The following is a 25,070-nucleotide window of genomic DNA, read 5'->3' on the forward strand; positions in this document are numbered from 1 at the left end:
TAAAGTCTGTCAGAATGAACAATGGCTCTCTCTTGGGAAGTTTTTTGATAGTAGCTGCCAGATTGCACAGAATTTATCTTTGACTTCTATTGTGGACGACAGTGTTGGTGCATAGGCACTGATGAGGGTGACCAGTCCCGCTGATGAGTGAAGTTGCACGGACAGGATTCTTTCTCTCCCCATAGAAGGTGGAACAATGGATCTCAGAAGAGTATTTCTGACCACAAAACCAACACCATGTTTCCTGGTCTCATTCAATGGTTTTCCCTGTCAGAAGAATGAGAAAAATTTTTTCTTTGACAGATCCCAAGTCTGGCAATCTTGTCTCTTGCAGGACAACAATGTCAATTTGCAGCCTACTCAGTTCCATGTTGATGACAGCTGTCTTGCGCACGTCCTCTATTTCCTGCAGGTTGTCAGAAAAGCCATGGGTCATTATCCAAACATTCCAGGTGTCCAACTTTAGGGCAGAAGTTTTCTTATGATTGTTGCATGGTGCAGGGTTATCAATCTGCATGTCGGCTTTCACCCTAAACCTCACGCACCCCATGAGATTAACAGACCGTGGTGAGGTAGCACCTTATTGGCTGGTTTAAGATGGGAAGTAGCTACCTAGTGAGGTGCAATGACCTCTCCCACTATTGGAAGTAGCCCCTGGTGTCATGCTCGACCAAAGAGTTATAACCTGTAACTGCTACTTTCTGTGTTGTTTTGACGCTGTATGTGAAGCTGGAGTGTCCTCTCCAGAGCACGAATCCTGGGTAGAATAATATGGAGGACAGGCTGTTACCCAAGCAGCAAATCCCCCCTCTCCATGCTGGAGAAATAGTCCAATGGAAAGGCAAGAGCCAATACAATTGGTTCTAGCGATGCTACAGAAGTTGCCCAGAACGACACAAACTGCCTCCAGGACTCTAGCTCCGGATTTTGCCTCTAGGTTAACTCCTGAAGCCTTTTCCATCAGTGGATATAGCCACAAGACAGTGGAGGTTTGAAATCAGAGTTTTCCTTCTCCTAGATGGGCTGCCTTCCAAGACTGACAAGCCCCACCTACCCAGCTTGCTCCCTAATAGCACACAGATTAGAACACAGGCCTTCAGCTGCTGGACCTTGTCTTCCAAGAGGACCACCAACTAACACTTAGAGCATTTCTACCCAGGCACCTCATTGCCAAGAAAAAAAATGTCACAGTTATTACAAGTGCAACAGATCCTGCACCCTCCATCTTGACTGATTGATTAGTGAATTAAAAAAGAGAATTAAAAGTCTGATCTAAAACCTTTCTGCCCCCCAGGTGTATGCAATGCTATTCGGCTTTCCTATTTACCAGATTAGAGTCAAAAATAGAATCAGAGAATTTCTGCTCACACTCATTTAAAGCAAAAAAACCCCACTCCCCTGGGACCCTGTGGTCAGGGAGAACAAAGATCAGCCTAGAAGAAAATACCTCGCCAAATAAAATGTCCTCCCAAACACAGCTCACCTCCTGCCTCAGCTTCCTCTTCAGGAAAAGGCCATACTCTACAATAGTATGGGAAAACTACAGTTTTCCAGTTCTTGTTCCCATTAGCTCCCGGCTTTTTGGCTAATAGTAAAGTATGATAAGATTACGTAGTTGTTCATTAACATCCAAGCACCATTGCTCTGCAATACAAATGCCTTGTTAGCATATATGGATGAAGATAAAGAATCTAGAATGATGGACAAGCTAATTGAGCTAATTAATCAGGAATGTGGATCAAAGTGCAACAGTAAAGGCACAATTCATGGACCATCTCTGCCTGTCCTTTGACAATGATATTTGTGCAACATTACAATTCATTATATTTCCCCACCATTGCAAAGATGTGGATACAAAGGAACAGTATTGCTGAGGCCATCCCTTTTACATTCAACTGTCACTCTCTCATCTGGGCAATGCTGAAATAGATGGGGGACATGACTTTTGTCCCTCCCCCATGATTTCTTTGGTTTTTGCAGCAGTGTATTCCAGCTAGAGCTTGGAAATTTTACTTTCTTAGATTGATTCCCAGAATCCATCAGCCAGCATATTAGTGGCCATGTGATCTGGTAGATTATGGGAGCTATAGTGCTGGAGGAGACTCTTGAGAGTCCCCTGGACTGCAAGAACAAACCTATCCATTCTGAAGGAAATCAACCCTGAGATCCTGAAACTGAGGCTTCAATACTTTGGCCATCTCATGAAAAGAAAAATATCCCTGAAAAATACCCTGATATTGGGAAAGAGTGAAGGCAAGAGGAGAAGGGGATGACAGAGGATGAGATGGTTGGACAGTGTCATCAAAGCTACCAACATGAATTTGACCAAACCCCCAGAGACAGTGGAAGACAGGAGGGCCTGGCGTGCTCTGGTCCATGGGATCACAAAGAGTTGCACATGACTTAACGACTAAATAACAATAATAAATAGTTTAAAAAGACTACTTCTTGGAGTCCTGATTGGCCCACTGTGCTATATCACTGCAAATCTGAAGATTGTGGTATATCCATATCCACTTCTTTAACTGCCTTGGAAATGACGCTGCTGTCTCAGAGGGTTGTAGTTCTGTAATCTTCATTAAATAACTTGAGTTACCCTGCATTCCCCAACTTCATGCATAAAATTAATATGACAAGACTGCTTCAAAACATACACCCTGCTTAGTTTCTGGAGCATTCAACTAAAGACATATTTTCAGCTAGTCTCCACTTTAAATCCTGTGGTGTATCAGTTTAAAACATTGAGAATAGTTGTGTCTCAGAGAGAGATTTCGAGTGTATAACAGTTATTATTTGATTACATAATAAATATTTATGTTTTAATAAACCTAGTAATTAAAAAGTCCTCTAAACCAAGCATAATTTTTGTGAAAGTGCCACCACTGAGGTACCTCCATTGCATAACATTACATTCTGGATTATAATGAACTAAAACAATATGTCCCCTTCACGGACTGCTGCCTTGTTGTGATGAAGGGGCTTGATTAATTCAGAGAAGCTATGGGCTATGCCATGCAGGGACACCCAAGATGGACAGGTCATGGTGGAGACTTCTGACTAAACGCAATCCACCTGGAGTAGGAACTGGCAATGCCACTCCAGTATCTTTGCCAAGAAAACTTCATGAACAGAAACAAAAGGCTAAAATATATGATGCTGGAAGATGGGCCTCTCAGGTCGGAAGGCGTCCAACATGCTACTGAGGAAGAGCGAAGGACAAGTAGCTAATGAAGTGGTTGGGCTAAAGCCGAAAGGACGCTCAACTGTGGACATGCCTGGAAGTGAAAGGAAAGTCCAATGCTGCAAAGAAAAATACTGCATAAGGACCAGGAATGTAAGATCTATGAACCCTGATAACCTGGATGTGGTCAAACAGGAGATGGCAAGAATAAACATTGACATCCTGGGCATCAGTGAACTAAAATGGACAGGAATGGGTGAATTCAATTCAGATGATTTTCATATCTACTATTGTGGGCAAGAATCCAGTAGAAGAAATGGAGTAGCCCTCATAGTCAACAAAAGAGTGGCAAAAACTTTACTGGGATACAATCTCAAAAATGATAGAATGATTTCAATACCAATCCAAGGCAGAGCTTTCAACATCACAGTAATACATGTTTATGCACCAACTACCAATGCTGAAGAGGCTAAAATTGACCAATTCTATGAAGAATTATAACGCCTTTTAGAACCAACACCAGAGAAAGATGTTCTTCTCATTCTAGGGGATTGGAATGCTAAAGTAGGGAGTCAAGAGATAAAAGGAACAACAGAGAAGTTTGGCCTTGGAGTTCAAAGCGAAGCAGGAAAAAGGCTAATAGAGTTTTGTCAAGAGAACAAGCTGGTCATCATAAACACTCTTTTCCAACAAAACAAGAGGCAACTCTATACATGGAATTCACCAGATGGGCAATATTGAAATCAGATTGATTATATTCTCTGCAGCCAAAGATGGAGAAGCTCAATACAGTCAGCAAAAACATGACTTGGAGCTGATTGTGGCTGTGATCATCAGCTTCTCATAGCAAAATTCAAGCTTAAACTGGAGAGTAGGAAAAACCATTGGGTTACTCAGGTATAATCTAAACCAAATCCCTTATGAATACGCAGTGGAAGTGAAGAACAGATTTAAGGAACTAGAGTTGGTGGACAGAGTGCCTGAAGAACTTTGGATAGAGGCTCGTAACATTGCACAGGAGGCAGCAAGAAAAACCATCCCAAAGAAAAGGAAATGCAAAAAAGCAAAGTGGCTGTCCAAAGAGGCCTTAGAAATAGCAGAGAAGAGAAGGGAAACAAAATGTAAGAGAGATAGGGAAAGTTACAGAAAATTGAATGCAAAGAATAGCAAGGAGAGACAGGAGGGGCTTCTTAAATGAACAATGCAAAGAAAGAGAGGAAAATAATAGAAAAGGAAAAACCAGAAATCTGTTCAGGAAAATTGGAGACATTAGAGGAACATGTTGTGCAAAGATGGACATGATAAAGGACAAAAATGGGAGGGACCTAACAGAAGCAGAAGACATCAAGAATACACAGAGGAATTATACCAGAAAGATTTGGATATCCCAGACAACCCCAGACAACCCAGATAATGTAGTTGCTGACCTTGAGCCAGACATCCTGGAGAGTGAAGTCAAGTGGGCCTTAGAAAGCTTGGCTAACAACAAGGCCAGTGGAGGTGATGGCATTCCAGTAGAACTATTTGAAATCTTAAAAGATGATGCTGTTAAGGTGCTACATTCAATATGCTACCAAGTTTGGAAAACAGTGGCCAGAGGATTGGAAAAGATCAGTCTACATCCCAATCCCAAATAAGGTCAGTGCCAAAGAATGCTCCAACTACCGCACAATTGCACTCATTTCACACGCTAGCAAGGTTATGCTCAAAATCCTCCAAGGAAGGCTTCAGCAGTATGTGGACCGAGAACTCCCAGAAGTACAAGCTGGATTTCGAAGGGGCAGAGGAACTAGAGACCAAATTGCTAACATGCGCTGGATTATGGAGAAAGCCAGAGAGTTCCAGAAAAACATCTACTTCTGCTTCATTGACTATGCAGTAGCCTTTGACTGTGTGGACCACAGCAAACTATGGAAAGTAATTAAAGAAATGGGAGTGCCTGACCACCTTATCTATCTCCCGAGAAATTGTACGTGGGACAGGAAGCAATATTTAGAACTGGATATGGAAAAACTGATTGGTTCAAAATTGGGAAAGGAGTATGACAAGGCTGTATATTGTCCCCTTGCTTGTATAACTTATATGCAGAATACATTATGTGAAAGGCTGGACTGGAGGAATCCCAAGCCGGAATTAAGATTGCCGGAAGAAATATCAACAACCTCAGATATGCAGATGATACCACTTTGATGGCAGAAAGTGAGGAGGAATTAAAGGAGCTCTTAATGAGGGTGAAAGAGGAGACACAAAAAATGGTGTGAAGCTCAACATCAAAAAAACTAAGATCATGGCTAGTGGTCCCATCACCTCCTGGCAAATCGAAAGGGAGGACATGGAGGCAGTGACAGATTTTACTTTCTTGGGCTCCATGATCACTGCAGATGGTGATAGCAGCCACGAAATTAAAAGACACGTGCTTCTTGGGAGGAAAGCGATGACAAATCTCGACAGCATCTATAAAAGTAGAGACATCATCTTGGTGACAAAAGTCCGAACAGTCGAAGCTATGGTTTTTTCCAGTCGTGATGTATGGAAGCGAGAGCTGGACCATAAAGAAGGCTGACTGCCGAAGAATTGATGATTTGGAATTGTGGTGCTCGAGGAGGCTCTTGAGAGTCCCCTGGCCTGCGAGGAGAACAAACCTATCAATTCTAAAGGAAATCAACCCTGAGTTCTCACTGGAAGGACAGATCCTGAAGCCATCTCATGAGAAGAGAAGACTCCCTTGAAAAGCCCCTGATGTTGGGAAAGTGTGAGGACAAGAGGAGAAGGGGACAACAGAGGATGAGATGGTTGGACAGTGTCATCAAAGCGACCAACATGAATTTGACCCAACTCCAGGAGTCAGTGGAAGACAGGAGGGCCTGGCGTGCTCTGGTCCATGGGGTCATGAAGAGTGAGACACAACTAAACGACTAAATGTGAGGCCCCCAAAGTGGAGGCCCTAGTGGGAGTGCCATCGCTCTCAAAGAGAACCCTTCACACGCAGACATCCCCACATCTGTCCCCAACACGTCAGGAAGAGAAAGGCATGGAGACCCCAGACTGGGAACAAGAGGTCGCCGAACCCCTTACCTTGAATAAGGGGGTAGACACGCGAGATTTGGAGGTGACGGTGAAAGGGTTAACCCTTATCCTGGGACCCGGGGAATCTTTGGAGGGAAGAAGGAGGGAGGAGATTGAACCAGCGGCGGGAGATATAAGGGGGAAGACGGCAGAGATACTGGGGGGATGGGAGTGGATCTGGATGGAGGATCCCTGGACCCACAAGTGGGAACAGGTCCGAGTCCCCCATGAGGAGGCGGAGAAACGCCGCCAACTTGGGCTAAAACCTCGCCCTTCGTATTGGGATGAGACCGAGGCCAAAGAGTGGAGAAGAAAGCTCTGGGAAGAAAGGGAAGCCGTGGCCTGAGAACTGGAATGTAAGAAACAATGGCATATAGCCGAAATGAGGAAGCTGGGGGGTTACCCGGTCCCTGGGGGGGTCGAAGGAGGAGACGGGTCGTCCTGGGGTGAGTGGAGCGGAGACAAAGAGACTCTACCGTTAATATCCCTGGACGAAGAACTGGACCCTTGGCAGGGGACTGTGCCATTATTAACAGGACCTTGGAACCCAGAGACAACAAACCCCTTTATAAATGGTTTATGGACCCCGTTGAAACCTAGTAATATGTTGCAAGAATCTTTGAACCCCTTTTGGGGGGCGAACCCTGTTGGAGTTGATGTTGCAATAAATACTGAACCTTTTGATTTATCTCAACCGACTCATCCTTTATTTGAAGAACCGACAGCCCCAAAAACTGAACCCTCACACTAAACAACAATAAAGAACAACAAAACAATATGTACATTTTATAAAGTAAATACCATGAAGAGTATTATGGCACATTGTTATAGACATACAATGTTGTTACAGCATAGATATGCGGCATCCATCTAGAGAGAGATGTATTATCTCCAGAGATGATAGTCGAGTTAGATCAGGGTGGGAATTATGCAGGCTGTGGATTGCATATACCCCCCTGGTGCCTGTTCTTGTGAGCAGCTGCCAGGGCCTCTACCATTCTCACTGCCAGGATTGCTGCCTGTGAATAACCACTTTTTGACTTATCTATGGGTCATACAGCCCACATGTGCCCTTTTTGCACATAAATAGAGCTGCAAGGTGCCAACTGAAATCTCAGGGAATTGCTATGCATCTTCTCTTCTCTTATCTCTGGGTGAATGGCACAAGAGGAGGAACAGTTTTCATGTTTGCTTTTAAGGTGGCTCTGAAGCTTGCATGCCTGTCTCTACTGATCAACAGCTGGCACCAGAACTCACTAGCTTGACACAAAGGCGTTTTTATATGAATTGTGCTAGTGCATGATCCATTCACTAAAAAGCTAGGAGCAATGGGAGGACACTGAGGAGAAAGCTGGGATTGTGTCCCATTGTGTCATTTTTAGCAAGGTTGCTGCACACCTTTTGCCACTTGTCCAGAACCCAAAACATTTTTCTGTTACAGCTCTGGGTCAATTTACAAGCATCACAGCTCATAAGCCTTCTTGTTCCTCAGACCCTGGCATTCATAGCCTAAGCCCTAGGAAAAAATCCTCATGGGCTTGTAATGAAAGTCACAAGTCCCAGCAACAGTGCAGAGCCTAGATAAACTCTCCACATGTCATGTAGTATAAATAACACCATAGCAAAAATGATGGCACCTTTGTTAGTCACTGTGCATATTTTGTCACCTGTCTATTTTTTAAAAAGTCTTACTCAGGTGTTGTATTCAGATTCTGGGCACATTACTCTGGATTTTTCTCATGTCCATTTCCACAACTAGTTCTGGACCTCCTCTTGCTCTTTGTCCATCCCATCTTCATGATGTTTCAAGAGCCTGCCCCTTTGTTAGCACAGTGTCTCATCCACCATCTCAGAGCTCAAGGTTTGGCCCTGAATTTTGGAAGAGGGGGATGCTACTGAACTGGCAAACCTACAATGCGGGGATCTGTGACATCACAAGCAGCAATCCTTGCATTAGGTTCTACCTTTGAAATCTGAGAAAATGGGATGCTGCTGACTTGCAATGCTAGAAACAGGAGTGCAAAATGAAGCTGTACTTACCAGTCATCCAGCCTTATCGGTTGGAAAATGTAAATCAAATTAATAGTGTATTTTCACATACAAATTAACTCTGCTTTGTCCCAGTACAGTCTAGATAATGTGAGCTATGGAACCAGTGAGGAAACCATTGAGTATTTTGCTACTGCTACTTGCACAGTGGCAACTGGTATGGCATGCAGCTCCAGTGGGTTTGAGGAGGCAAAGTTTCAAGTCACCCGTCTGTAATTTAATGCACTGAACTGTTCCTGTGTTAGTACGTGTGTGTGTGTGTGTGTGTGTGTGTGTGTGTGTGTGTGTGTGTGTGTGTGTGTGTGTGTGTGTGTGTGTGTGTGTGTGTGTGTGTGTGTGTGTGTGTGTTTAGAAAGCTAGAAATAGTAAACACTGAAATCAAAAGGAACTGAAATGTGGAAAGTACAAACAACAAAAAAGTTTACTTTTTGTTGCCGTGATTTGGGCAAATTAATTATCTTGTTCAACCATGTATAACCTGTTCTAAGTGGAAGTGCCCACAGCTAATTTTTAGCCTTATCTTGCCAGGTTCGAGTTTCCATGTCAATGCTTTTAACAACTGCGGATCTCTTAGAACTAGATACAGTAAACAAGTTTTGTGATGTCCTTTGATGCTGTGAGATAAAAATTAGTAACCCATTTGCTGCAAAATGAAGCTGTGTTTACCAGTCATCCAGCCTTATCGGTTGGAAAGCATAAATCAAATTAATCAGTATATTTTCAGGTACAAATTAACTCTGCTTTTTTAAGACAATATGAGCTGCATGAGTTGAGAGAACTAGTGAGATTTGACTGTTAGAACTATGTTCATTTTTTCTTTCACAATTGTTTCAAGCCTGTGCTCTCAGTTTTTATATTACTGTTATGTAAATATAATTAACTGCATAAATAAACAATGGTTTAGCCCCCGTCTGTGTTATTAAAGGTACAAATCTTCATTTGCACTACAAAGATCAATAATGTTCAGAGGTACAACTGTATTCTTCAGATACGTAAGTATCATTATACAGATGGGATTTGTATCCAGCAATGGCAGTCTAAATCATTGTCTAATATAGAGGTATGGTGTATTTTAAATTTCTTTTCATGAAGAATAATTTTAGCCATGCTGGCTTCTGGGTAAAAGGTAAAATTGCAATTCATATATCTCACTGCTCGCTTATTAATTGACAGGGAAGAATACTAAAAAGCAAGACCCCTAATAGGTTCCAATTAGACTGGATAAATCATTATGGAGTCTGGACCAGGTTGTAATTGGATCCCTCCATGTCCAACAGTCCCACTAAACTGCATGCTATAAGTCTTCCTTCTACCTTCCTCCTATTCCCCCCCCCAAACAGTTGAGATCTTTTTTACTAGGGAGAAATCAAATCCAGCAAATCTCAGACTCCATCTCACTGCTGAGAGAATCTCTGCTTCAGATTGTACTGTCTTTAATTGACTGTAGTATCCTACTGACATTCCCCACTCCTACTACTATTTGCCCGAGAAAAACAAGGGAACTTTTTAATTTTGAAAAGAAGGTTGGGCACGGTCAGAGTTTTTCTCTCGGGCTGACATAGACACATAGTTATTACTGCCAAGTAATAATAAAAGACAATGTGTGGAAATTCTAAGATTGCTATCGTACCACTATGTTTTAATGTTTTAGTGCCATAGTGAAACTGTTGTCACTATGAATTGAGCTGCATTATATAAGTAGCTTGCCAAGTGAGGAGGCTGTTTTTCAAAGGCACCCTTTATTTTGCACGTAATTGGAAACAAGACAGACAGCTACAAAGACGCTAGGGACCAAGGTTACAACTGCAGCCTGTCTGGAATTCTCCGCTCAGACCTCCCCAGTATCTACTCCTCATGTTCCCATGCAACCTTTCCCCTTCTATATATATATATATAGCTTTCTTTCACTGGCAGTTATAAATTTCATCTTCTTTCTTCAGAATCCTTCCCGGTCTTTCTCTCTCTTTTTTGCTGTGGACAGTTCTCTTTTCCTTTCCTGGATAATTTACTTCTCAGTGTTTGCTACTTCCTCTTTTCCAAGGCCACTGCTTCCTAGGTCCACCCTTCTTTAAATCCACCTCCATTGGGGTTCTTTTCCTTCCATCTTTTAACCCTTCCTCTCTTCCCCCACCGTACTTATCACTTGCCTTATTCTCTTCCCTTGAAATCCCACCCCAACCTTGGGAACAACCTTTGCTGCTCAGTCTCCCTGAGTGCCATTGACACTGTTCATCCAGTCTTAGTCATGAGATGGCATTTTTGTTTTGTCTGGAATGAAATATAAAAATTCCATGACAAAGTGAGGCTAGTTTCAATTGGGCACTAATTTAATGGGGAATGCTAGGAAGGGGTTCTCATAATGACAACTGGCACCTCTTTATTGACATATGCTGCAGCCGCTGACGAGCCATGGCTTCGGGCAGCGCGGCTGGCTCTTTGCCTTCCACCCCTGGATATATGTGAGACTGAGAAGCCTCACAAGAGCTCTAAAGGATGAGGGGGGAAATGCCAGGTTATTTTAAGAGGCGTTTCTCCCTTGAACCACCTTCTTCTTTTGTGGGCACCCAACTGCCCACCCTAACTCTAGTGTGCATTTTTCTGGTTGCCTTTGGGGCTGGATAGGAATTTTTGACATTCATCCTGATTGACTGTTGGATGGGGGGATTTTTTGTTTGTTTGTTTTTTGCCTATCCCACACTGGAACAGGGCATTGGCACTTTTGGTGGAAATTCTTATCACACTGGCGGGTAGTGTGGAAAAAAACAGGTATTTTCCAGTGAGTCCCACTGTAAGATCAGGTACAGCGCATCGGACCTCCCAGCACTGTGGATCGTGCGATTGCAGTGATTGGGGGGGAAGAAATGCGTTGGGACACTTCTGAACCAACAGTCATCAACTAAAGATGGCTTGAGGTCTGGGGGTGTTTATTAGCGGCCAGCCAGGTTCCTGCTGTCTTTAAGACTGCTAGAACCTGGGGCCGGGGACTCACCCATCTGTTAATTAAGAGATATTTTGGATACCTCTGCCATTTATCTGTTTCCGCAGTACAGCAGCCCTCCCCCCTTTGCCATAGGATGGCAAATTTGAATTTTCAATCAATAAAGTGTGGCCCGTGTTTTAACTCATATTATTTGTCTCATGTCTTTATTCCGGTGTTGGCAGGGCAATGAGAAGATATATGACTCCCTGAGTATCACCTTCAAAACCAAAGTTTACACAATACAGTGTTGGGTGTGATGATAACATTGAAGATCTGTTTAACCCAGCATCTCATTTTCAGAAATGCCAGTCATATGCCTCAACAGGGCATGAAGACAGGGGATATCACCCAGCATTGGGACAGAATTCTAATATTTAGTGCCACTTAGAATAGATCAATGGGGTCTATATAAGAGTTGACCTCTTAAATCCTACTGATTCAGTGGACATGCTCTATGGACCTAATATTTGAATTTAGGCTCTGAAATGAAGAGATACACTACCTTTGAATGTGACATCAAGAGATATATTATTCTTCTAATTATGTTTTTCAGCACTACTACCAGCTGGCTGATCTATCCTTTACGTATTTTTTTGCCTTTGTCTCAAATAGAACAATGAGGAAAAAAACTTAATTAGGGAAGGAGACCTATTAATAAGGAAAGAGTTCAATTGCTCTGGTGAGTCCCACTGTAAGATCAGTTAACCTAACAGCACATCGGATTGTGCTTGACGATCTCCCATCCACCAGCTACTTATATTCCCCAATGTCAGGGCTGGCTGACATGGCAAAGTGAGGTAAGTGCCTCAGGCTGAGGCACTGGTAACTCCCCCAAACAGTCCACCTGAGAAGAAGACAAATATTTTCTGTTTGTCATACAGTTCGTCCTACTAATTTGGCTTTCTGCCCCCAGAAGCAACAAAAGACAGTATCCCAGCTCCAGTGGTGAAGTAGGATGCAGCTGTCAGTCTGCTTTGATTGTGTGTGTAGAATTTTGGGAGGGTACTGCTGGCTCAGGCAGCAAAATATCTTGGACAATTCCTTTGCATGTTAAAGTTATGAGATAAAATGCAGTGTTCCCAACCTATGTTTTTCCTGTAAATCTAGTTTTCCCCCCCCAGTCTCATCTACTTAAAAAACAGAACAAAACAAACCAAGCCCTTATGTTTGTTTCGTTATATCTCATCTTTCTCCTATGATGGAACTTGTGAGTGACTGACAGAATGCTCTCAATTAGTTATCCTTTCAGTTGCTCACTGGACTTTCCCTCAGGTTCACTTAGCTTTGAGCAAGGTTACCACATGCTGTGCTTTCAGATCAAGTCTGTTAGGTTAATTGCATCTGGTTGTGACATTAATTAGACACTTAGGCCCGTTATACATGCTGAGATGACAGGAAGGAGTATTGAGGGAAAATATCTTGAAAATCGCAGTGGTACAGGGTCATCTTTCTAATAATATAAATTCTCTTTTGATTTTGTGAAAAGCAACGCCTTTGTTTCATGTGGGAGAAACAGTTTGATATTAAGTTGTGGAGAACATGTTTGGCAAATAAACCTATCTGAGCTTAGGCAGCAAGAGAAGCCAACTCAAAGGTGATTTTTCTGAGAGGAAGGGCAGTCCTTTGAGTCATCAATTCCCCCCCCCCGGCCCCCTGCACCACAAGAACAGGATTTCACTGAATTTCTAACAGTATTTCGCAGCAAAGCTGGAATGCTGGATGAATTATCTGTCTGATGTGCTTGTGTGGAAACTTTCCCCGCAAGCAGCTGTGAATGATGTTGTGCCATTCTAAATTTGCATCAGAGCCCTGAAGAGAGCTTTGGGCAGAGTCTGTGATAGGGTAGAAGAGACAGGACACTCTCCTAGGCTCAGCCACAAGCCTGTGATGGATTCTTTCCTTTCCTGACTCCAGGCTTGCCATGTCCTTTCTGAGGAGCTGGCAGCAAGCATTAACCACTGGGTGCTTCAGCCCTTGCTGTCTCTGAGGTTTGACTAGCAATGGAGGGAGAAGTCTGCAATATTTATATTACTATATTTGGCCTTAAAGCTTTATAATCTGAGAGACAAAAAGAAATCCTTGTAGTAACTAGGTCTTTCTTTCTTTATTCATATCAGAGTGTTGCGCAATATATTGGTTGTTTCTAAATGGTAATGCTGCTGACAAAAAATCAGTGTGGAACATGCCCTGACAGATTTTGAATTGTAGGGGGAAGTGAAGGTATTCTTTATTTCCTCTAACCTGAAACAAAAGTACTGTAAATAGCATTTTTATTTGAAAAGCACACACTGAGGCCATCTTGTGGTTAAACGCAAGTACTTCTAAATCAACGTAAAAGCTGAAATATATTTTGTACTGAAGGTTTCATCTGAGATCATGTCCAGATGGGTATATAAGTTCTCAATTTGAATCACTTTTGGTGCTGTTCGGTTCAAATCAAATTATAGTGTCCACATGTGTTTTGTCTACATGGAATCAAAATGAATTTTGCAGGCTTGTAAAAATATGGCCCAACAAAACACTTCACTACAGTGTTATAGATATATTTTTGGACTACAGCTCCCATTATTCATGACCATAGTCCACACTGGCTTTGGCTGACAGGAGTTGGAATCCAAAAACCTCTGAGGTTCCCTAGTCTTGCTATAATAATGAAGTAAGGAGAAATGTAAAATATTTCATAGACAAGAGATCCGTTTTTGAGATCAGATTCATGACAAAAAGCCATCTTTCTTTTCCATGCTGATACAACCCATCATAAAAAACATGTAGTCTTTCTCTATACTGGGGATATATGGTAGAGATTGATCAGTGGCATGGGGAAAGCTCAATATGCCCTAGGAGGCAGCTAGTTCCTTTCGACCTGTCCAGAACATGGTTCCCCAGGTTGGGCAACTCTGGGTCTAGAGTTTATGAATATTGTTTTCTTACATCAGGGACAGGCAATATGTTGCTATCTAAATGTTTTGAACAAAACCCTAGTTATTATTCTTGTCTACTGGACATACAGACAAATTATATGGGATCCTTATTATGGGAAGGATATGGGATCTAGCTCCTCAGCAGTGTTCAAATATTTCCTCAGAATATGCAACTTTTTTTTCAGGTAAAATCCTTTATCTTTCTAAATCTGAGCACTTAATTTTTTTTTAATTTTTCTCCCCTCAATGAGGTAAGAAATAGGAACTATATGCCATCTTCAGGTGTTCTGGTCAATTAGTGAAGAGTCACTATGACGATTAACATTTTTACAATCACTTGGTTCTCCTTTAAAATATATGTGTCAAATGAGCTTAATTTAACATATATATGTCAAATGAGCTTAATTTAACATACATATGTCAAATGAGCTTTATTACAAATTATTTTGTAATAATTTTAAGGCTGCAGTTCTGTGTCCATTTATTTCAGAGTAAGCTCCATTGGAAAGTACTTCTGAGTAGATACTGCATGTTAGCACTGAAATAATTCAAATATGTTCAGAATAATTGCATCTGCAGGGTTTTGCTCTCACACTGTACCTTGTAATGGTTCACCCTGGGGTCTTTTGACTGTCATCTCCTTAACCTGATATATAATAATTATGGTCACAATCCTGGCAAAAAGAGATGCATTCATGGAGAACTGGGGAATTCTGATCTCAGTCAGTATGGTCAGGGGTAAGGATTTATGGGAACTATATCACAAACATCTGGTTATCCGAAAGCTCCCTTCTCCTGTACTGTTTGGCAAATGAAGAAAATTCAAATATTTTAAAATACACATTTTAAAAACAGTATTTAAGTCTGACAAAGAATGTCATTAAGGAAGTTTTTTTTTAAAGTTATTAAGCAGATGCTCCCCCCCCCCAGTAAAGAAATCAGTGTACATTATCAGGCCCCAATGAAGCATGTCTATCAACAGGTTCTCCTCTCAAATATTTTGTTTTCCCACTGGAATCGTAGTTCTTCTACGAGATCCCCTCTGCCTGTCTTGGAGAGATAGCGAGAGAGGAGTTGGAGCTTGTCAGCAGATCTTGGAAGATTTCGTTTCCAGAAGCACAGGAGCTCATAGATCTGTGCACTGAGATTATCAGGGCACTTCAGTTTAATAAGCTGGAGAGTACTTCGGTGGAGAGGCAGACAGAGAGCGAGGCATGAGGCTTCATCTTCTGACAGCTCTTGCGACAGCCAGGACAGTAAGTTGTCCCACAGGGCCTCTGTTAGTCAAAACATTATCTTATAAAGACATTTTTTTAAAAAAATAAATTTAACTATACTTTAAAGAATTCTAAAAATGATCCCTGCAAAGATGGGAAGGAAAATTTCTTTTATTCCTAAAATAAAGAACAGTCACTGTGCAGACACAAAATGGATATGATGATTCTCATGGAACTGGCTGTTACACAGATTGCTGTTTTTCACATAAATATCACCCAAGGGGAAGGTTTGAGCTCTCTCTCTCCTGTTGTGATCCTGTTCCAGACTCCCAGCCCATTTTTCAGTTATTCCATTTAACTCAACAAAACCAACCACATAGGGATATGGAGTGAATCATGAAAGGACAGGGAACATTTAGTTATTTACTTCATTATTATTGGACTTTGTCAATGTTGGGGAAGAGGTACTTGTGGAATTGTATGTCTCATTTACCAGAATAACTTGGCCTGTGTTGGGCTGTATATGCACCTTGACCAAGGTGGGTGCAGTGCCACTGTCTGCTCAGGCAGCGTAACATCTTAGGAAGGTCCTGGCAGATGACACCACATAGTCCACTAGCAGAGTGGAACTCGTGAGATTGCAGAGAAAGCACCACTTTCCTGTCTGCCATTTTTCCACTGAAAAAAACATACCCTTTGCAAAACATGTAGAGAAGCAACAACTGAGATTTGCAAACCTCAGTAAGGCTGCATAATAGCCTGGCTACTGGCACACCGCTTTCACTCACTTCCATTAACTCAGTAGGACTTTTGCGTAAACATGCGAGGATAACACTGTTTGCTGTGGGAGAAGCCTTACCTGAGAAATCAGCCGAGATTCTTTTTGTGCTTTGTGGGCGCTTAATAAGCTTCTCCTTCTATATGATAGAACATATTGAGACAGGGAAAACTGATTACTGGGAGAATCAGAGAACTGAAAAATGAAGTGAACAAAACCCGAGCTTTTTTCTGTTATAAACAATCAGTGCAGCAATGCCAAGTACCAAATTAAGCAACTATTTTCTTACATTTTAATCTTACCCTTTTCCCAGAATAGTTCTATGCAGTGTAACTCAGTCATTTGACATCTGTGTACATTTCATATTATCTTCACAGAAACTCTATGAGGTAAGTTAGCCAAAAGGATTGTGACTGGCACATGGTCACATAGTGTGAGTTCCTGATGGACCTAGGATTGGATCTCAGATTTCCCAATACTACAACTAGAGGAGGTTGTAGTAATGGAGGCCCTTAAGGGACAATTATATATCTATATTCACTTTTCCTATAGTTGTGGTCTGCAAATTTATGTTTTCATTACTTTGAGACAGGAAGGACCTCTGAGCTTCTCCAGCTTCAAATGATGCTGTGTGGCTCACTTCCTGTGAGGGAATCATGAGACATATAGTCCATGATTCCCAAAATGGAGACGAGACCAACCTGTGTGTCATCTCCTGCTTGCTAAATGCCCCTCTCACGGCTTCTGGCCTTTTCCTGATGCTTGATATATTCTCCCAGCATTCCCAAGGTACGTTGTTTGGGGAGAGGTATAATGCTTTAGGAAAGGGATAGCAGGGAGTGGTCACTGTATTTTCTCCTGCTGCCAGCTATTCTCAGCCCCTTCATTTCTAGTGAATCAAGTGGCAAGGGGAAATCAGTTCCTCTACCCAAGGGCTCAGTTCTTCTCTGCAAAGGACTGTCTGCAACTTCTAGCAACTCCTTCAGGTTCTAATCCAATCCAGGAAGAAACTGAACATTGTGTGTAAAGAGCATGCAGGCTTGTAAGAAGAGCAAAATGTGCTTTGCTTCATTCAGGTGGCAACATTTCTGATAGAGACCGGGTTCTTTATGAATGAAGTAGTATGATTCGTGACGGGTTCTTTATGCTGATATTTGGCATATTTTAATTATATAAATGTAATTACTTGCTGTGCATGTCTGTGTCTAGATATATCTTTGATCAATTTATTCTTCATCAGCATATACAAATTTACTCGTCTCCATAATAGAGTAAACCTAGATTTAGTCAGTCATCAATAAAAAGACTTAACTTACAAATCTCCCTACCTTTTTTTCCTGGAAAACAAAGGGTTGGATAGGTCTGGCTCTTCTATTAGGTCGAGAAAGACAACAACCTCAGGTAGTAGATACTACAAGATCAGTGACAGCCTCTCTTCCTCCATTCCTCCTCCTTTATTAGAAAACAGCTTGTCCTGCACCCTCTAAATTAGCCTTCTGACTTAGGTGTTGTCAGTGTTACAGTAAGGTTCAGCTGACAGTCCAGTTGGCTTTTCTATTGGGTGGGAATTGCATCTTGGTTTTTGCTTCATACAGCAAATACTCTAGAATAGGCCTTGGGCTAGCATACTTTGTTATATACCACAAGGTTAAAACTGGGTGACTAAACAACCAACCTTTGGTAAAGTGAGAACCAGCTTGCAGAGAGGGGGCTGATGCTGGAAGTCATCTAGGGAAAGAGGTTGTTCCAAGTTCTTGGCTATGGTTTCTTTGTTAACTATGTAACATAAGACAGTTCCTTTGTAATGAGGCGAACTGTAGTTGCCAAATTCATCTATCTCCTTGATTTTGAGGACCAGCCTTGGCTTTCTCTGAGCATGAAAAGTAAGCTTGTAGGTTTTTCCAAAATCAGTTCCATCATCTGCACAAGTGCAATGCAAAATAGAGAAGATGGCCCACATTAATACTACAGATCAATATTTCTTTGAAAAACTCTTAATCAAATAGATAGGCGGGATATAAATAGAATAAATAAATAAATAAATAAATTTAATATGCTATTTATTCATTCAAGTATTTTAAATACTATTATGACAACATCAAGGTGAAATCTGCATATCCATTTCCACTGCACTTTTTACTAAGCAGCTGGAATGATCTAATATATCCAATTATTCAGTCGTTTCCTGGTTGCTGTTTTGAGTCTCTTAGGATTATTGTGCTTCAGGGCTCAAACCAGTCATTGTGCAAGTGACAAAGTTCATACTGTAGATCAATGAATTGCACGTTATTGTTTTCATTTTTAATGAAAACTCAATGTTTAATGCTTTCATATACTTGTATTTTAGTCTATTAATGCCTGTTTTAAAAAATCATATGATGAATTTAACATTTATTAAACAAACATTGATATACTAAATAAATAAAGTTTATGTGAATAAAAATTATGATGATAGAAAATTAGGACTATCTATTACATAATTTGTTAAAAATCAAGGAAGAAAGGTGTGACATGCTGCACTTGTCCACACAGTGGTTCTTACACACACACACACACACACACACAGAGAGAGAGAGAGAGAGAGAGAGAGAGAGAGAGAGAGAGAGAGAGAGAGAGAGAGATACACACACACTATTCACCACTTGATTTTGCTTGTGTTACCAATTAATCTATGAATGGGACCTGAGTGCTGTGAGTTGTCAGAAAAGCTGTGGATATTACCAGAGGTGAGGAAAGAAATCTGATACACAACAAAGGGAAATGCATATTGTAGAAGGAATGAGAAGATGTAAAGCTCACATGAAAGGGGAAAATCAGCATTATCTGTACATTTTACAGAGGCACCAAGGTACAGAATGTATTTACACAACAGAAAATCAGTTTACCTGAAGCAAAAATATTTCCACTAAATCTAAAATGAACTTGCTCTCCCTCTCTCATTTTGAATGGTTGAGAGGGCTCGGGAGGGCCACAGTATCCCTCTTCATGCAGACTCTGAAGCTCCAAGTTCAGTTCTTTGGAGAGAAAGATTTCAATGAGTATTGTGTAGGGATCTTCTTTTTTATGATACAATACTACTTTCACCATAGCGTTATAGATGACCTCCTCCAGATTCTGAATAAATTCAACCAGATGTCTGTTGTCCATAGCAGAGGATAGGCGCAATATAATAAACCTGCAAGCCAAAAAAAAAAGGGGGGTATATTTCTTTAAAGCAACTGAAGAGCTCTGTATCCTCAAAAGCTACTGTCAAGCATTAAGGCCTATATATAATTGTTACTCCCAACTAGAATAGACCCATTGAATTAATAAAACTTGGCAAGTTAACAGTTATGTAGGTACTTTTGATTAATGGGTCTGTTGTAGTTGAGACTAACAGTTTGATTTGGGTCCAAGCAGTTATATATGGAAATTTGTGAGTGACAAAACAGGATACGATATAAAATTCTTTAACTGAATAATGTGACTTTCTTGGGGTGTGACTAAACAGTGAGAAAGATGTGAATTGAAGTTGCACCTGGGAAATTCAGTTTCTCTGCATAAATTGGAGTTAACTGGACATGTAGGGAGAGAGGAATTAAAGAGCAGGCTGGGTAGGTGGGGCTCGTCAGCCATGGAAGGCAGCCCATCTAGGAGAAGGAAAACTCTGATTTCAAACCTCCACTGCCTTGTGGCTATATCCACCCATGGAAAAGGCTTCAGGAGTTAACCTCGAGGCAAAATCTGGAGCTGGAGTCCCGAAGGCAGCATGTGTCGTTCTGCCAACTCCTGCGACATTGCTGAAACCAGTTGTATTGGCTCTTGCCTTTCCATTGGACCATTTCAGCAATGTGGAGAGGGGGATCTGCTGCTTGGGTAACAGCCTATCCTCCATATTACCTTACCCGGGCTTCATGCTCTGGAGAGGACACTCCTCAATTCAGAGCATGTTACCATAGTCTCTCGAGACTGAAGGATGCCTATGCTCCAGGGAGAGAGGAGGAAATTGACAAACACTCTTGTTTGCAGCTTGTTAACACAGCTCTCCTGTAGCTCTGCTGGAATATTCCTCTGGCATTACCTTTATGAACAGCACTGAGTTGTAACCCTTATATTTGCTCTTCACCAATACAGTATATCAATATTTGGTAGTGATACATAATGGCTAGAGATAAACTGATAGATAGATGATAGACAAATACCAACAATTAATTTTGATTCATTCCACATTATCTGGAAAATAATTTCTCAACGTTCAGCTACTTCATTACCGAAATATCCATATTCATCAATATATATATACAGTATTGCCTTTCTCCCTATCTGAGGGATGTGAACAGTGTACACCTTGAATTTAAGGAATCGTTCCTTATGATGAGCTTTTAATTATTCTTACTAAGAACCTCTGAAAAACTGCAGGTTAAGTAACATACCAACCAATACAAATTCAGAGATAATGCTTTCCAGACAGGGCCTTTCTGTCCGAATCATCATTAAACAATATGGCATTGCAACAAAAAGGGTTAAAAAAGGAGCAAAAGCCAGAGCAAAGCAGAGGAGATGACTGTGCTTCTTCTTTTCCCAGTCTTACTGAAATATCTGAAGTGGAATTAATTGATCTTATTTGGCCTGCAGTTGAAATATTTTGCAACTCACAAGTTCCTCTCTAGCCATTACAAATAATTACTGGACATTTTTTGCATTGCATAGTGACACAGTAATTTCACATTCTATTAACTACTTGATTTCATCTTACTTATCTAAGGGCTCATCCAGTTCAAAGGACACAAGGCCATTCTGTGCATTTCGCACTGTGATGTTATCCAATGAGGACCATTCCTCTTCTTTATTTCGGTAGCCCAATAATGTCAAGGATTCATTGAGATTCTCTCCATGTTTCCTTGGGGAGGCACTCATCACGCTGGAGAACCAAAACACAATCAAGATTTGCAATCTAAAAATAATAACAGCAATAACTTTTGGAAAATTAAACATTCAGCACTGAGCTAAATGTTAGCACTGAGCTAAACATTGAGCACTGAGAAATACATTCTGTCAGAAGTAATGAAGGACTGTCCTTTACAAAAGGCAACAGAAAGATGGGACTTATTTTAAAAGTGGACTAAATCAACAGGCAACATATGAATAGCATATATTGAAATGTAAACTTAAACCTAGAAGGCAGAAATAAGTAAATAGAGCAACTTGGAATTTTGATATAGCAATAGGTATAGAATGGATGTTAGCAGGTGATTGTTTCTCTTTTTCCCCTTTAACCTGAACTCCCCTTTTCCTTTCTGTCACCCCTCTTGTTAAAAAATAAAAAAAATAAAAAAAGAAATACATTCTGTTAAATGTTTTAAATTGTTCTAGACTGTGATAATTATGTTGAACTAGATGAAAAGATAACATCTTCTTTGCAGATTCTCAGATCTCTTACTAAATGCATCCTTAATTGACACTAAGGGCCTGTCCCAGGGATTGGCAGTACAGTGCCCTCCAAATGTTTTGGACTACAAATCCCATCACCCTTGCCTATTGACCAAGCAGTCTTTTAGCTGATGGAGTTCTGCCACTGAAAATATGAAGAGAACCACATTGTTTAAACCCTGGTCTGTCCACTGAGTACTGTATGTACCTAACCATCCCCCTGCCTATTCTAGAATATGCCTGTTGCCACATCTATTTGCTGAAAAGTTTTTTTTAATTGATTAGAGAGGAAGATAACAATCTGAAGTTGAAGACAAATTTACTGAAAGATTTTTTTTTTACTGACTTTCAGGCATTATGAACTAATGCTTCATAAGGGTTAGCAGTACCTAACTATTTCTACTTGTTTTTGCACCCGTTCAAATAAGCAAACTGAAAACAGTATTTACAAACACAATGTGTCTTTAACTATAAGAAGTGTAAATATGAACAACATGGTTTCACTGCCTTAACTGTGGAAATAGTTATTTGTACTTCAGGATGCAGTTAACATAAAGCTATAAAAGCAATGAATCTAAGAATTACAGAGTGGAAGGACAGAGTTCAAATGGAGACCAAGGGTGGGCAATTTCCAAGGTACGGGGGGAAACCAAACAAGCATGCCCACCACTTGCAATCTGTTGCTGCCGCCAATATTGCTATGACAACAAACAAAGAAACAAACAAACCAAGCAATTATGCTGGAATACACAGTATTCAGGGACTATAGATGTTACTTTTCAGCAAAAATTGTGATGGAACTTATGGTGGTAGGAAGTGAGGTGGCAGCAAAAATATGCCAGGGGGTGAGGTTCAAAGGTTGCCTGCTGGCAGCTTGCAGATGTAGATGCTGTATCAGGCATAAAAGGTAACCTGTCCTTCAGAGTGAGTGTCTGCAAAAAATGACTGGGAATTGAACATATACTTAATTTTCTAGTAGACAGTAATTAATTATTTCTCACCGAAAATGATGCATAGCTGTAACTCTGTGTAAAGAAGCACTGCTCACTCTCCCATGATCTGCCTCATCACCCTCTGTCTTCTTTTCTTGATTTGGAGGACAAGGGAGAATAACTGTGACAGATTTGTTGAAAGGCTTGGATGAAGGATGCTGCAGATGCACCAGAGGGCTTGTCGACACTACTGAATGATACATCTCATTCTTTGTTTTTAACAGAGAAATTGCAGATGGCTCAACAGGTTGCACCTGTGTGTAATTATTATTGTTATTGTCACTGTTGTCATTATCACTATTTATTATTCAGTCCAGCCAATCAGACCTGGTGTCAGGGGGTGGTTAATGTCGAGCAGTTGTCAATGACTCAAGCCTTCAAGGGGCTACGTATTATTCAAACTCCTGGCTACTGACAGCTGGACCTAGCATTTCTCTTGGTGAGGGAATTCAGATGGCTATGTTTGATACTCTACATTGAAATTTCCACACAGTGGAATTATTATTATTTTTTTTGGAAAAATTGATGTTGCTCTGCCTGCTATCACAATCAAGGAAAGAAGAGGGCAGTACTGTGGAACCCACTTTGGGGGAGAGGGATGAAGGTCTAGCCAAACATGGCAATCAGTGAACATAGGTACCGCAAAGCAAGACATTCATCATTATCATCATCTTGGAACTGCAGAGTTGGAAGGGACCCTATGGATCATCAAATCCAGCTCCTGTCAAGGAAGTACAGTGGGGAATGTGGCTCTGCCATCCAAATTCTTGTTATCTGAAGCCTATGACCAGATGTTTCCAAAGGACCACTTTCAGAAGAAAAAAGAAATAGCTAGAGCAGCAGCATCTCACTCTATAAATAGCTTTCTTCCAAATTCTTTCATTCCAATCATGTGTTCCCTGCTTTGGTCTTTTACATGGAACTGAGGTCAAACGAAACCAGAGAGAGAGAGAGAGAGAGAGAGAGAGATTTTATCAAGGATCATCACCCAGTAAACTATTATATTATATTTACTGTGGTCAGAACGTGGAAGAATTACTTTTTGGACCACAACTCCCAGACCTCTCCAGCCACCAGGGTCAGAACCTATGTTGGCTGGTGTGTGTGTATTTGTACAAATTATATGCCAAAAACTACTTTCAAGCTCTGATTTTGTATATACTGCTTTGATAAAAAAATGGGAGCCCATTAAGTTCTTACAGTTTTAACAAATTTGGTCTTTGCTGTGATATGAGACAGCAATCTTCTCAAAATAATTCATGCTGCATGAATTATGCATGATGAACCTCATTAGAAAAGAAGCTATTTGTGATCATTGACCATGTTGACCCACTGCTCTGAAGCTCAGGCAGGGGCTTCCCTTTTCTATAAGGAAGGAAATGCTCCATATGTGTACAAAAGGGAATCTCCCAGCTGAGCACAGAGCAGTTCCCTGCATCTTTATGGCAGATGGGACTAAGTTCCTGGGGGGATCTGCAGAACAGAATGAACAACAGCTTCTGCTCCCTGTCCACGGGTGACTGTAAAAGAAATTGTAAAACAGGCACAAAACCCTGAATACGCAACTCAGTTTATTTGAATAGAATGGTCTGTTACTGTTTTACAAATGAAATGCCCACCAAGAGGTGGGAATATTTACATAACAGCTGCATTAGCTATTGCTTACTGTTATACAGTGGTATTAAAAGTGCATGAGAAGTATTCATAGGTGTGAGATAAAATTGAGAAATGGGGTGCAATCAATGTAATACAGGGATAGAACTTCCAGAGACAAATTTGATCCTCTGCCTCAACCTGCTGCTAGTAAGCAGGAAGCATCAATTTTCAAAGTTTTTACCAATTTGCTCCCAAGTTTCAAAAGTGTGCCATAGAAAGCTGTATAAAATAAGCATTTTTTTAAACTTCACTTTTAAAAAAATTTGATGCCATGCTTTACTGCCCATTCCTTCTAAAATATACATTGAATAAGCATTAATGTTCCTGATTATTTTGCAAGGAATGTGTTGCTAACATTTTGTTTAAAATATATTTTAAAGTCTAAATAAATCAGACAAAAGGGGTAAAAAATTGTGACAACTTTTAGCCAATACAATGAACTTGTAAAAAATGGCCATCCCATCACCAAATTATATTCTCTCTCTCTCTCTCTCTCTCTCTCTCTCTCTCTCTCTCTCTCTCTCTCTCACACACACACACACACACACACACACACACACCGAAGTTTTAGAATCAAATAACAAATATTATATACATGAATACAGGAAGAAAGAATATATAAAGCCAATGGTAATGTGTTACACAGGACACCTTTCCTTGTTTTCCATTACTTCCACTCATTTATCCAGATACAGTTTATGAGAGTTGTCTTCCTCTCTGTTTTCTTCTGGTACCTTTCTCAAAGAAATGATTGAGACATACAGACAAACAGATCTATGAAACTGTTTCCACAGAAAACAGCAGCATTAATAAAGAATATA

The 25,070-nt window shown here is 40.8% G+C and overlaps 1 protein-coding gene and 1 long non-coding RNA gene across 4 annotated transcripts in view; both read right to left on the minus strand.

The window, feature by feature from the left end:
• LOC140707498 (uncharacterized) overlaps positions 1-25,070 on the minus strand; it is a 93,046-nt gene that overhangs the window by 39,407 nt on the left and 28,569 nt on the right. The gene's annotated exons all lie outside the window — the stretch shown is intronic.
• Positions 1-25,070, minus strand: part of DTHD1 (death domain containing 1) — a 49,600-nt gene that overhangs the window by 5,105 nt on the left and 19,425 nt on the right. For 2 of the 3 annotated variants that reach the window (XM_073001124.2, XM_020786172.3), the window contains 6 exons: positions 22,603-22,847; positions 20,928-21,092; positions 19,078-19,367; positions 17,868-18,112; positions 16,274-16,331; positions 9,336-15,474 (listed from right to left, as the gene is read on the minus strand). In XM_073001124.2, coding sequence (XP_072857225.2) covers positions 15,173-15,474; positions 16,274-16,331; positions 17,868-18,112; positions 19,078-19,367; positions 20,928-21,092; positions 22,603-22,847 — 1,305 coding nt within the window. In that variant the 3' untranslated portion in view covers positions 9,336-15,172. Of the gene's footprint in view, positions 1-9,335; positions 15,475-16,273; positions 16,332-17,867; positions 18,113-19,077; positions 19,368-20,927; positions 21,093-22,602; positions 22,848-25,070 lie in introns of those variants that run through there. The other variant, XM_073001123.2, reaches the window with a different exon arrangement.

This window comes from Pogona vitticeps, chromosome 5, assembly GCF_051106095.1.
Source record: "Pogona vitticeps strain Pit_001003342236 chromosome 5, PviZW2.1, whole genome shotgun sequence".
Taxonomy (NCBI): domain Eukaryota; kingdom Metazoa; phylum Chordata; class Lepidosauria; order Squamata; family Agamidae; genus Pogona; species Pogona vitticeps.